This window comes from Siphateles boraxobius, unplaced genomic scaffold (genome assembly GCF_051911475.1).
Source record: "Siphateles boraxobius isolate OS27281-9 unplaced genomic scaffold, OSU_SipBor_1 8, whole genome shotgun sequence".
Classification (NCBI taxonomy): domain Eukaryota; kingdom Metazoa; phylum Chordata; class Actinopteri; order Cypriniformes; family Leuciscidae; genus Siphateles; species Siphateles boraxobius.
Window position 1 is genome coordinate 3,485,215 of NW_027509208.1, and position 13,557 is coordinate 3,498,771.

At 35.5% G+C, this 13,557-nt stretch overlaps 1 protein-coding gene across 1 annotated transcript; it reads right to left on the reverse strand.

The window, feature by feature from the left end:
- Positions 1-406: 406 nt before the first annotated feature.
- On the reverse strand, positions 407-13,278 carry pnocb (prepronociceptin b). Its single transcript, XM_077220791.1, has 4 exons — positions 13,201-13,278; positions 9,639-9,851; positions 3,823-4,002; positions 407-2,263 (listed from the first exon to the last, which is right to left on the reverse strand). The coding sequence occupies exons 1-4, from the start codon at positions 13,204-13,206 to the stop codon at positions 1,685-1,687; spliced, it is 978 nt and encodes a 325-aa protein (XP_077076906.1). The 5' UTR covers positions 13,207-13,278; the 3' UTR covers positions 407-1,684.
- Positions 13,279-13,557: the final 279 nt, after the last annotated feature.

Sequence of the window (13,557 nt, forward strand, 5' to 3'; positions counted from 1 at the left end):
AATTACACTGTAATAAGGACACCTTGAAATAACCAAAAAGAATTCACTTGCTTGTTGGACTTGTAATTACAACATGTAAACTCATACATTTCTGAGAACTACGACTTGTACATGGCCAATGTACCGCCTGACCACTGCGGATTTAAAGGGCTAGTTAACTGAACAAATTTGTGTTCCAAACCTGTAAGACTTTTGTTCATCTTCGAAATACAAATGATGATATTTTGAATGAAATCTGAGAACTTTATGTCCCTCCATTGACAACCTATATACGCAACTACCACTTTCAAGCAACAGAAAGGTAATTAAAGACATCATTTAAGTTATCCATGTGACTCCAGTGGTTTAACCTCATTTTTAGAGGGCGAGGAGACACACACAGACACAAACAAACACACACACACACTTTTTTTTTTTTTTTTTTTTTACAAAATGTTAACCTCCAACTGTTGTGTTGACGTGAGAGCAGACACTGTTGCATGAACGTGTGTTGCACGTTAATATTTTTTTAATAAAGTGGAAAACTATGTTTTATTTTATTTTTACACAAACAAAGCACTTGCGTCTCTAAAATTGGGGTTAAACCCCTGAAGTCATATTGATTACTTTAATGATTGCTTTACCTTTCTGGGGCTTTAAAGTGGTAGTTGTGTAGGCTGTCAATGGAGGAATAGAAAGCTCTCAGATTTCATTAAAAAGATCTTTGTTTGTGTTCTGACGAGGACCGAATGTCTTAAGGGTTTGGAACGACATGAGGGTGAGTAATTAATCACAGAATTGTCATTTTTGGGTGTACTAACCCTTTAAAGTGTGTTCAGGTGTGTTCAACTTGAAGTGGCGCTGTGCATACTGATCGGTGTATGACATCAAAGTATCGCAAGAGCGATTCGAAAGCATTCAGAGGTTTATTTAAGGTAGACTAATTATGACATGGCGTGAATGCAGCTATTTTCAGTGATATCTGTCAGGATTTTTTATATGTGGTAGGCTATTCCACAAAATATGGACAATAATTTCGAGTGTAAGCTCTAGGGGGGAGCATTGGCTCACAAAACCATCAAGCATCAAACCCTAAAGAATATTGGGGCTAAAAAAATGTTCACCTGTTGTTTTTGATTTTGAAACCAAGTCTGATTGATCCCAGATTGTTTCTGATCTTGCTTCCTCAAATTGCTTCTGAGATTGTTCCATACAACACAGATGTGTGCAAATAATCAATCTAAGCACAATACAGTGTGCAAGGTAAAAATATAAAGTGCTTTTCTCTCAGTAATCCCCAAAACAGAACAAGAAAACCCGATACTCCACTACAACCCACTGCTCTCATTTGTAACTGATTCACGTGCTCAATTCAAGTTTCACTGCTTTGCCTTTTATTTTATTGTTTCACAATGCTTCAAGGTTAATTCTAGGAGTTTTGATTCTGAAATAAACAATCAGTTCTCATCAGCAACATTTGTCCTAACGACTTGATTGAGATGTATTTGATGTCTGGAACGGCACCATGGAAATGTTAATGATAAAAACCAACGCTAAACGAAATATTCCTCTTGTTTGATTAAACACAGATTTATCTAGTTCTGGCCTGTGGTGCATGACAGATGTTCACAGTTACTGATGGCTGATGAGCAGTTGAGTTGAGGTAAGTGAAAAGACCAGGGCCTGTAGGCTACTATAAGGCCATCTAAACTTCATTCTGTCTTCGGATTCTGGTGGAGAGGTTACGCCCCGAGCGGCCCGTCAAGCTCAGGTACTGCCTCAGTAGCTGACTCACGCGCTTCTGGTTGTTCCACTTGCGGGCAGATTTCCTTATCCCTATGAAGCCACCGTAGCGTTTCTGCAAAGGCCTTCCGGAACTCACCAATTTCCGGAAACCGTGACGACCTTTCATAAAACCCCCGAAACGCTTGGATACACTCACGGCTGCCTCACCGCTCTTCTCTTCTCCTACACCATCCTGGTCCTCCTCTGTCCCCGGGTCAAGGTCTGGGTCATATGAAATTCCGAGTTTCTCCTCCTCTGAAGGCTTTTGGCTGCGGAGTGCTTGCGCGGCGTGTCGAAACCGCTCCAAAGCCTCAGTATACTCGACACCATTGTCATTCTCTATGCTCACTGTGGCCAGAGGGTCCACTTCATCATCAGAGCGCTTTGATGTTTCCTCCTGCTGTAACGGTAGTGGAAGCTGGTTCAGACCCGCTGCTTGGTAACACAAATCCCAGGTCAATGCAGGAGAAGCCTGTGCCTCACATTCCAGGATACATACCTGCAAAATAGCAGAGATATATATATTTTTTTTACATGACATGAAAAATTGTTTCATAATAGAGTTTTTCTTCTTCTTTAAAACAGATAGATAAAATGGACAAATACTCATCACTGGACTGAACACAATTTAAATGTTGAAATGATTTCCCTCTCTATAATACAGTAAAAACAGGAACATTGTGAAATAATATTGGAATTTAAAAATTTGAGGCTTGTGAATATGTACATGTCTTATCAATTTGTTTTATTTATGTATGAATGCTTAATCATTTTATGTCTTGATACCAGTGTCAAAGATGAATTTCTGTCCAGTAAATCTGAACAGACAATAAAGTCAAACAAACAACTGTTTTCTATTTGTATATTACAATTTTCACAAATTGATTTGCTTTGATTCTCAGCATCATTACTCTTCAGTGTCACATGATCCTTCAGAAATCATTCTAATATGATGATTTGCTGCTCAAGAAACCTTTATTATTATTATTAATGTTGAACAGTTGTGCTGCTTAATATTATAAAAACTTGATTTTTTTGTGCATGTTTATATTTTGTTCCGTTAAAATGACAGATAGAAGAATATAAAACATTTCCCATTGAAAATGGAAATATGTTTTATCCTTTGAAGATTTATTATGTTATTTGAATTTGCCCTTTCTAATAAAAAATCTAAGTATAAAATATTCCTAGTGGCACAATGCTGCTTGCAAAGGGTCTTACCAGTGCAATGAGATGTGAAATGATATGTGGCATTGGTGCAAGAAATGATATGATAATTGAGTGACTAGAATGGGATAAAAATCTTTATTATGTATGTATGTATGTGATCAGCACAGCAGTGCTCAGCTCTAGACAAATGCAGGTTCTTTCCTCAAAATGTTCATGTGATGGCCTCTCTAAAGACGATCACGTAGCGTGAGCCTGTTTTTTTTCTATCTCCCATTTATAGGGGAAAATAGACCATAAATGGTGTAGCGGCTTATAGCGGTGGAGTGAAACTAGAAGTTGCACGCATGGAAAGTAATTGGCCATTGCGAATTAAATGTCGATGGCATCTGAAAAACAATCAGATTGAACATAAAAGACAATATATATATGGGGATAAGAAAAAAAGATTTAGCGTGCACTGCATGTGAGTGTGAATATACTGTCTTCATCTGTTAATGAAATGTTAAAGTCTGACACCATTGTGGTGTCACGGAGGAAAACCATGCCCAAAGGGACCCATCTGGTCACAGAAAGAGCGCCCCCACCAAGTGTCAATCACTCCTACCACAACATCAGCAGCTGACGGCACCACAGCAGACAATTATGGGCCGGCATTACCCCAGTCACCCCAGTCACAGCTGTTTGGTCTGCACAGTCATTAGCAACTTCATTACGGCCAACTTTTAACAAAGTTAATTTGTATTACAGTTTTCTCATCAACTCCTGCTTTAAGATATCTTATAGACATATTTGATTTATTACTTGTTTTATTACAAACACTTGTTTCATTTCAAAACCATGAACATTCATAGGGAGTTTGTACTTTTGTATTCGTAGATGGGCACTTACCAATGTATTAAAAGCTTGATGTTCAGGTAGGATGAGTCCACAGGTTAAACAGTCCCCTTGGCAGTCGCTGTGACCCAAGGAGCACAAGCAAAAGAGCAGCAGGGTCCATAAAGGGGTCTTCATGACTTCTTCACGGAACACACACCGGATTGAACAAAAGTAAGAGTAGCCACTGGAGCTCTGATGAGGGAAGAGAAGCGGGGTGAGATGTTTGACTGGTAATCAATTTTTGCATTACACAACTGCAATTTACAACTTTTTGCTGTAAAGTGTAAAGTCTGTAGAAGAATTTAAAGTCTTCTACAGATACTCTAAGCACTTTATAGTGACTAAGACAGCGTTCATAAAGTAACAGCAAATTTGAAGTGGTTCCAAGAAAAACTCTTCAAAATGAATATGCAAAGCAATTTGGCTCAGGGATTGTAATTTAGTCATATTTACCCCTTGGCCTCATCTTGCGCAACACTCATTTTATGTCTTCAGTTCTAGCAGGTTTTTTTTTTACCAGGGGTCTGTGGAAGGTACTCCAGGGGCTCATTGGAGATCATTGTTACATGATATATATTAATATAAGTATATATGTTTTATAATGATTCGATTTTTTTGACATTTCTAACTACACCGCCGTTGAAAAGTTTGAGGGAAAAAAATTTGAATCCTGAAAAAGCTCAACTGCACAATTCAGCATTGATAAAAAGAAATTGTTCTTGATATTAGAAATGGAATGATTTCTGAAGGTCAGGATCATGTGACACTCAAGACTTGAGTAATGGGTGCTGAAAATTCAGGTTTCTCATCACAGGAATAAATTACATGTAAAAATATATTGAAATAGAAAATATTTCTGTATTTTTGATTAAATAAATGCAGCCTTGATGAGCATATGAGTACATCTTTCTTTTTCAGCTTTAAACTTTCTTGCATTATCACAAATTTTCTAACTATATGAATGATCATTTGCTAATTATTTTTGATCTAATGGGGTAATATTATTAATGAAATCAATTATGAAGTGTTAGGCTTCCAACCAATTTCCGGGGTAAAGTTTGAAAGGTCTAGTACATTTTACAAGGACGTTCCCGTGCACATCCAAAGCCAATTTGACCTGTGGCTAATCAGCTCTGGAAACACCTTTTTTTCTCCCTTGTCAATCAGCTAAACAAATTCCTGCTAATCCCAGATATTAGAATTGATAATCTGGCACATTAAAGATAACCCCAGAAATGGTTCAATTTTCCCCAGAAGTCAAACTCATGTCCCTCTGGAGAAAAGATCAAGTCACGACAATCACAATGAAGACCAAAGTCTCAAAGTGAATCAAACCTATTTGCAAAATTCACACATGAAAGTATAACGTAATGATGTGGATCACCACCACCACTACAACATGTCAAAATTCGCAAGCCACCATCTGTTTTTTTCCCCACACATACTGAAGTTCATTAAGGAAACTCATCATAGGCCCTAATTAATGTCTGAATTAGCGTGTGTGGCATAATGAGAAGGAAATGAGTGCGGGAGAGAAAGAGCAGGAATGCAGTTCCCATCAAACTCTGACTCACACACTGCGCCAGCACACATTAGTCACGACCGCATTAGAGAAACGCACACATGCGCGCACCTCTAAAAGCTTTTTTTGATGAAAGCCAACAAAAATCGTTCGGCGGAGCAGTGATGAAAAGTTGACAATAAAAGCATCTAGAGATTTCTCTGCTCAGTGAGTATGTATAATTACAGCCCCTCATGTGGACATGGGTATCCAATGCACTCTGAGGGAAGGACTATCAAAAAACACTACACACAAAAAGTTTTCCAACCAATTAAATCCCTTGCATCATTAATACAGTTCAATTTAGAGAGTGATTTGATGGAACTTTTTATGATCATCCCCTGCTATAATCTCTTAAAAACAGCTGGAGGGAAAGTGCAAAGGCATCAACCTTAGCAACTTGTCATCTGCAGTTCTAATTTGGTGCCTGCATTCCCAGTGAAAAATAAATATACCAACATGTATTTGAAAAGTAAACTACAAATACATTTACATATTTATGTACTTATTATAAATACCCTGCAATTGTACTTTTGGTATACTCAATTGATATAAAATCTGCTCATTTTGTACTAAATGCACTTTAGTTATACGGAAATTAGGTCCAACTAAATATATACTTAAGTATATATGATTGTGCTAAAATGGATTGTAAATATACTTTAGGTAGACTTTAAATATCTTGCATTTAAAGACTGATATTATACAGAGACCACACTATCCTTACTAATAGTGGTATTAAAATGCATTTTAGGCTTAATACAAAGAAATGTGCATTGTGCAGTGAAGAAATATACTCCAAATAAAGTTTAATTATTATATTTATATCAGTAAGTCTCAAGCAATATATCAGTCAATATGTTAATGGATTTGTAGTAGTATGAAATAAATGTATTTTAAATAAATAAAAAAATTCACTGGTGTTATTTTGCTGAGAAATGGAAGTGTCCTGCTTGACCTAAGGTACCTATTGACCCCAGTTTCATAGAAGAGATAGAAGTCTTTGCAAAATATTATGATACATGTCGTTTCAAACCTGTATGACTTACTTTCTTCTGTGGAACACAAAAGAAGATAATACAAGGGAAAGTTAGTTTTGTTTTGGACCCCATTGATTTTCATTGTACTGACAAAAATGTTTTGGAGAAATATGTGAGTAAATGATGACAGAAATGTTTTTTTTGGAGTCTATGAAAGCTGTACGCGGTGATACATTTCCTCGTAGGTAAGGTGCTCTGTCCACATTCTTTGACTAATCTAAGGGAATGCGACTAATCGGATTTGATCAGTCTGCTCGCTCTCTCATACAGCCACCTGATCGTATCACCTCTACGGTAAACACCAAACCCCATTCTCATTCTGTCCCCGCGACTTGGCTGAAACACAACTGCTTGAACTGAGTCACCACCAGATTCTGAAAATCAAGTCTGCTGCTTTTCTTCTGCTTTGCGTTTTTCCCGTTGCTATTTTTGGAGGTCAAACTGTGTCATGACATTTCAAGAATCAGCAAATAGGCAAACAATTAATTTTGTTTGTTTGTTCCACAGCAGAAGGAAGAACATGACCTCTTTCTCGTATTAATATCATCCGCTGAATTCACTTCATCTCGGATTTATTATACAGTAAATGATAGCTCACCTGTTTGCTACATCTAGCATTTTTTTTGTCCTTCGCAATAGCATCCTATCAAAATAATCTAGGTTCTCCTCTTTGTCATTACCATTTCCGTTGAGGAATAGGGGGATCCGCATGGTTACTTTAATTGAGAGCACAACGATAGCCAGAGGGCTCAGAGTCTGCAGTCCCGTTGCAGATGATCATGGTTCCCCTCCACACACACTGCCTCTTCACTGGCAGAACAGCAGCAATCATTGCATTATCCTCCCCGTGGCCATGACAATGAGCATAAAGAGAAGGGGGAGGGAGTGAAAAGTTTCTTTCTTTCTTTATTTTTGAAGAACTATTTGCATGATGTTTCAATTGCGAGGAGAAATTGCAATAAATGCCACTGTCACCACCTTTCAAATCAAAAGCAAAGGTGAAAGTAAATGCATACATCAGACGGCTTGACTCATGGAAAGTCACAATTCCTTCACAGGGTTTGCGATTTCAATGTAAAAATCTAAATAGAGCAGTTATAATAATAATGCTCACAATGAGCTGTGGGGGTGTATAAAATTCTAAATTCTATAAAAAACTATGGCATTTAGTCAACAGTCTTAGAGTCCAAGTTAAGGAGCAGCTGAGAATGGGATAAAATACATACAATTAAGTCTCACAAAACCTTTTACTGGATTTATCTGAGTGATCTCTCGATTCTGTGCTGTTCACAATTTTTATTGCAATTAATATTAAATTTGTTGCCCAAGCTTAAAAGTTGACAGCTCCTGGAAATCCAGTGAGGGAATTAATTGATGAAATAGATTTGATCTTGCCAATATAAGAGAGTACAACTTTAATTGATAGATGTACTAATTATGCATGCAATGCTTCTGCTCTAATGGATTTTAGGGTAAAAATCAATTCAACATGGCTCAGGTAATTAATCTGAGGAAAAATGCAGTGCAAAGTTTTAAAATAATTACATTAAATTAGATAAGCAGCTTTCAAGTTGCAATTCAGAGGATTGGTGCATGCATTTATTATGGGATGCATATAATCTGTGCTATTTGGAAGATTTATTTAGATGCGGTGTTCGTCTTGAATTTGCCTTAGTCCTCAGATGCATTGGTTTGAAAGATATTGGTATTGGATATTGGTACACAGATATTGGTTTAAAATAATGTCCACTTTGTAATGACATTCATGAATGCATGAAGATATTTTGCAGGCCTTAAAAGAGACATTTGATTTCTTCTTACAGAGAATTTGCAAAAAATGAATATAATAATAAAAGGACAAATAAAGTTTAAGAAGTTAAATAAAATTATGATTATATGGAATACAACAATGTATGTATTTATTATAATTATATATAATTATAATAAATACATACATTGTTATATTCCTTAATTTGGGTAAAAATAATTATCTAAAATTCAGCTGTTTATGTAACAATTATGTAGCAATTTACATAATTTTAAATAATGATTCAACTATCATTATCTTTTGTATTGTTACATATGATATATAGTTTATAAAACACAAAATATAATAAAAAAAATTAACCATAATTAAAAATGAACTAAATTTAGTTAACAAATAAAATCACCACAGATAATTATAGATAACAGTTCATATTTTTGCCTTGCCTTCACAAATACTTTGCATCATTCATTATATATATAGGCTATACATACATACATTATATAAACATTAAATAAAATATATATATGACCCCACACAAACATATTTACATTTATCAATTATTTATTCCAGTCGTTTTTATGATTGATAATGTTATTTACTTATGAATTAAAATGTTGTCTTAGAAGCAGAAAATATTAAATGAATAGCGCACTTGTTGCTATTCTGCGTAGGCTGAAATTTCATAAGAAATTGGAATGAAAAATAAGCACAAAATACTGTAGTTGAATAAAGGGAGTCTCAGTGGACACATCGTTTTAGGTTCAGTTTAATTACAGCTGTATCAGAATTGCTGCTCTTTCCCTCTTCACTGGCAAACCCAGCGCAGACACTCAAGTGCTTGTGATCAAAGCTTTGCATGGAATGCATTTGTTTAGTACTGTTGTTATATGCAAGTTCAATCCATTGTAAGTGGACTTAAAATTTGTGAGAGAGCCTAACGCTACACCTCCAAAAACAAACATAATCCGGAATTTTTATGTTCTATTTTTACAATAAATCCATCCTTTGGAAAAGTGGCAAAAATTTGTTTTTAAAGAATAAATAAAAAAGAAAGACAGATGTCTGCAAATTAAAAACTTTACAAAAAGTTTACAAGCAACAGCAAGAAATTCCAGCCACATTAATGTCGGTTAATTGGTAACCATGAAGATGATTAATGAGGAAAAGCCATGAGTAATGGAAAAAAATATTATTTAAAGAGCAGCACTTGATATTAGCTCATTCGCAACCCCATAAGAAAAACTTTGACTCTGAATGCAATTGCAGTCATTATTGCTTCAATAAATATTAACATTAATATACAAGCAATCCAAAAAAAAATGCGAGTAATCACAAAATACTTGTCACATCAGGCAAAACCAACCAAATGACCCAATATAACAGGTATAATCTGCATTCTTTCACTGTGGAATTACAATCAATACAAAAATACAGGCATCACCATGACGCCTTGTTTTACCTGCCGTCTGCGATAAGGGGTTGTTCTCAGTCTCTCGCTCACTTTCAGTCTTGAGGTGTGGTGGTTATGTCCAATCTTCAGCTTCTTGGTTTGTACAACTGCTTGCCTGCTCGCTTTCTCTCCCCTCTTATAACGACACACCCCTTCCACTGGTTCAGCCCCCCCCCAGTGTCGGTGGATGGGGCTACACCATGGAAGGGTATTACGCACAACCTGGACAGACATTCAACCCTTAGTCAAGGCTGACGTATAGATCAACGTCACCTCTTTTTCCATCCCAAAAGATAGGACCTGGGCTAAAAATATGCATCATTCAAATTGTATATCAATTCTTGTCATGGACCAAAAATATCATTAGTTTTATCTATTGACTGTATATGTCTAAACATAGTGCCCATCAATTAACTGATGATAAGAAACTTAGATAACGTTCCTTTAACAAGATAAGCGCTAACTTGGGAGTGAGAATTGCAAATTAAGCCTGAGACGTAATTTACAGTTGAGAGATACTTACAGGAGAAAAACAAAATCTCCCAGAGGCAAAGGGAAGTCTCGGTGGACGCTGACACTTCACATCCACTCCAAAAGGAAAGACGGGATTGTGCGTGCAAGAATAAGAAGACAAAAAGGAAAGCAATGTTTAAAAGAGTAATGAATAATACAACTATAAAAATAACTTGATTTTATAAAGCATTTAAATAATATGTATTTGTTTTTAATATATCAGCCTTAAAACATACTTCATTGGTTCCTTGCAAGTTCCAATTTGAAGTACAATTGATCTGAATTGGCCACAACCCACAGAAGGATGACTTGAAATTTAAAAAGAAATGAGAGGTAGAAGAATTTACTAAACTGCAATTCAAAAAAAATTACACAGATTTTGTCTACACTTTGGTCCACAAAAGCTAATTTATTAAATATGATGCAATTTCAAATTTCTATCTGTAAGACACATATGAAGTCAAAATTCAAAGTCTTTCTTGACAAATCTTCCTTTTCTTAAATATCAAATTCTTACACTGTGAACAATTGCAACTGAAATACTGTGTGTGTATATATATATATATACACAATATTTTTTTTGCATTGGCTTTTTTGAGTTTTACTTACTCCTAAAGTTGAGATAACTTTTTAAAATTATTATTTCATCAATTCAAACACATTGGAAGCATCAATTAGATAAACACACTAAATTAAGTTTAGTTTACTAAAATAAAAATATATTTTTTTTAAGGTGTACTGGTCACATAGGTGGTCAGGAAGAAGACGAGGTGAGGCACAGAGGATCTCATTTGCAGCCCTATTAACTTTAATACACGAAACAAAGCAAAAAATACAATGAAGACAAACACTAGTAACAGTGTGAGCAAACACAAACAACACCAGGCAAAAAAACAGACTCAACTGAGGCAATATATCAAGCAAACTCAATAAACAAAACAAGGATCAGGTGTGTGAAATGAATGAAACGATAAGTAACCATGACGACAAATGAAAACATACTTAGCAACCGTGACAACAGAAAGAAACACAAGAAATAATGCGATACAAACTAAAAATCCACAAAAACAAAACTGAAACAAGAATGTGACAGTACTAACTTACCTTAAAATGCAAACTGGAGTTTGCTAATATCAATTCACATTCAAAATGTGACCAGCAAAAACCAACTTGGATCTGGTCTTTCCAGCAAGGATGTTGTGATCTTACATAATGAGAAAAGCATGCAAAGCCATCAAAAAACACACGAAATCCAAAAAAAGCATTGGGGAAAATTGAAATACTGTAACATTGTGTTCTAGCTGATAATTACTTGAATGAGCACATTATAATTGTAAGTGGTTCAGCATTAGAAAAAGCCTGTTGAAAAATAAACAAATTTGAGTAAGACCAGTAGCTAATATAGGTCTGGAAAAGAGCACACTTTAAATAACAATAGCTTGCTTTGATATTCCTAATCATGTCATTTCAGAGGCTGTTAAATAACATGGATTAGATGCAAAAATAAACACAAATCCTGATTTGTAATTAATCTCTAAATACACATAGTGATTATAAAAAGCATGTGTCATGCATTTGTGCCACTGATGAAATGAACCAATAAGCATCATAATTATTAATTTGAAGCGTCCAGTACTCAGTCTTTGATAACTCGTTCCTAAATAATAGACAACCAAAATAACCCATCACCTGAGTCCCTGTCCCATGCATTTGCATACTGTTCCATGCAGTAAGTCTGGAATTAGATATTATACACAGACAAACAGAAATGTGCCTTGCCGCTACAGAGGAACTCATCAGATTCTGTGCCATATCATATTACAGCAGTGTCTGAATCACAGAACCAGCACCTGAACGCATTGTGGTGAGATACCACCTCAGAGTAAGATTGAAGTCAGTTTACGCAAGATATGCAATTATACGAGTAGACTTATTCACCTCTGCGACGCAGAATGATTGGGGAGCCTCAATGTTGTTTCATTCCCTTCATCATTCCAGGGCAAAGTTTTATTGTTATATGAGGCGATGAAGAGCACTGAAGCTTGTCCGTCCCTGTGAGACACTCCTATGTTTTATGGGAAGCCCTTGGCAATAATTTTCAATGATGACTATTAATTCTAAACACTTAATTGATTTAAACAGAATGACCCAAAGACATTATTCAATAATTATAAAATATGGGAAATATAAAGCCAGTGGGTGAGAGAGATTGAGGCTATTGAATTTTCTCAAGGCTGTAGAGAATCAACACAAAAAAATCTGAAAGGACTAGATAACAAATGGCACTGAGCCGGAATATATCTAAGGACACTGACTGGATGAGGAACGAGAAATTCTTTGGTCATTGGTTAGACATAATGTCGGTGCTGCTATAGTTAGCAGAGAAGTAAAATTAGAAGAAAATAATTGGATGGGTATTTTCTGTAATGTGAGAATGGGAGTGACAGCCTGTTCAGACAGTCAGGGCAGGGGATGTTCTTGTGTTATCATAAAGGTTTCCTTATCTGTGTCTGACATTTTGCTAACTTTAGGCAAGCATTAAAGGGCCACCTTGTGTCAGGGATTTTTATCACATTTTAAAAGTTGGAAGGACATTGATTCTTATGGGGGATTTTAGTGTTTTTAACACAAAATAGCTATAAAATTACTGTTTAATCCCACTTTTAAAATTGGATAATCCTTGATTCTGATAGGGTATATATAGGGGAGACCATGAGGTGTCAAAGAAAGAAAGAAAGAAAGAAAGAAAGAGGTGTCAAAGAAAGAAAGAAAGAAGGAACATAAACCCCACATTTATGAATAAATATTTCCTGTTATTGCCCTTGCAAAAAAAACAAAAAAACATTATGGGGTAAATTGTCATAATGTAACCTACTATTAGGCTAGTTTTTTCAGCTAAATCTTAACAGCAACAATGTAAAATGAAATGTACTGACATGCAAAATAACTGTTCTGACCAACAAATAGTATAAATGTATAACATTTAAATACATGTGACAATTTGCCCCGACATTATTTATTAGTAGACTACTCTTGATCTGACTGCATTTCAACCTACCTTCATTATGTAGCTGCGTCTTCCCTGAATGTATGCGTGGTTTTGTTGTGCTCACTAACAAGCGATAACAAATTTATGATTATATTGAATTTTAAGTTTAGGAAATTGAATTCTCAATAATTTTCCAAACTATATTTAACTGGTTTTTAAACAGATTAGTGTAGTACTGGGCTTGCGTTGTTATGAGTATCAAACCAAACCAAATTACACGCAAAACCTGGCAAAACTAATAAATAATAATTTTACAAAACTATTAATTACGTTTCTTGATTTTCAAACACTGATAAAGGCCTGCCTTTAAAAGATTTGTATCAAGGCGAGCCTTGTTAAAAAGAGTTTCACTGGTCACTTTTGAAA

Coding starts and splice junctions, on each gene's coding strand:
- pnocb (XM_077220791.1), bottom strand. Junction 4,003..9,638: donor CCCCTTATCGCAGACGGCAG/GTAAAACAAGGC, acceptor TTCCCTCATCAG/AGCTCCAGTGGCTACTCTTA. Junction 2,264..3,822: donor ATCAAGCTTTTAATACATTG/GTAAGTGCCCAT, acceptor GCTATTTTGCAG/GTATGTATCCTGGAATGTGA.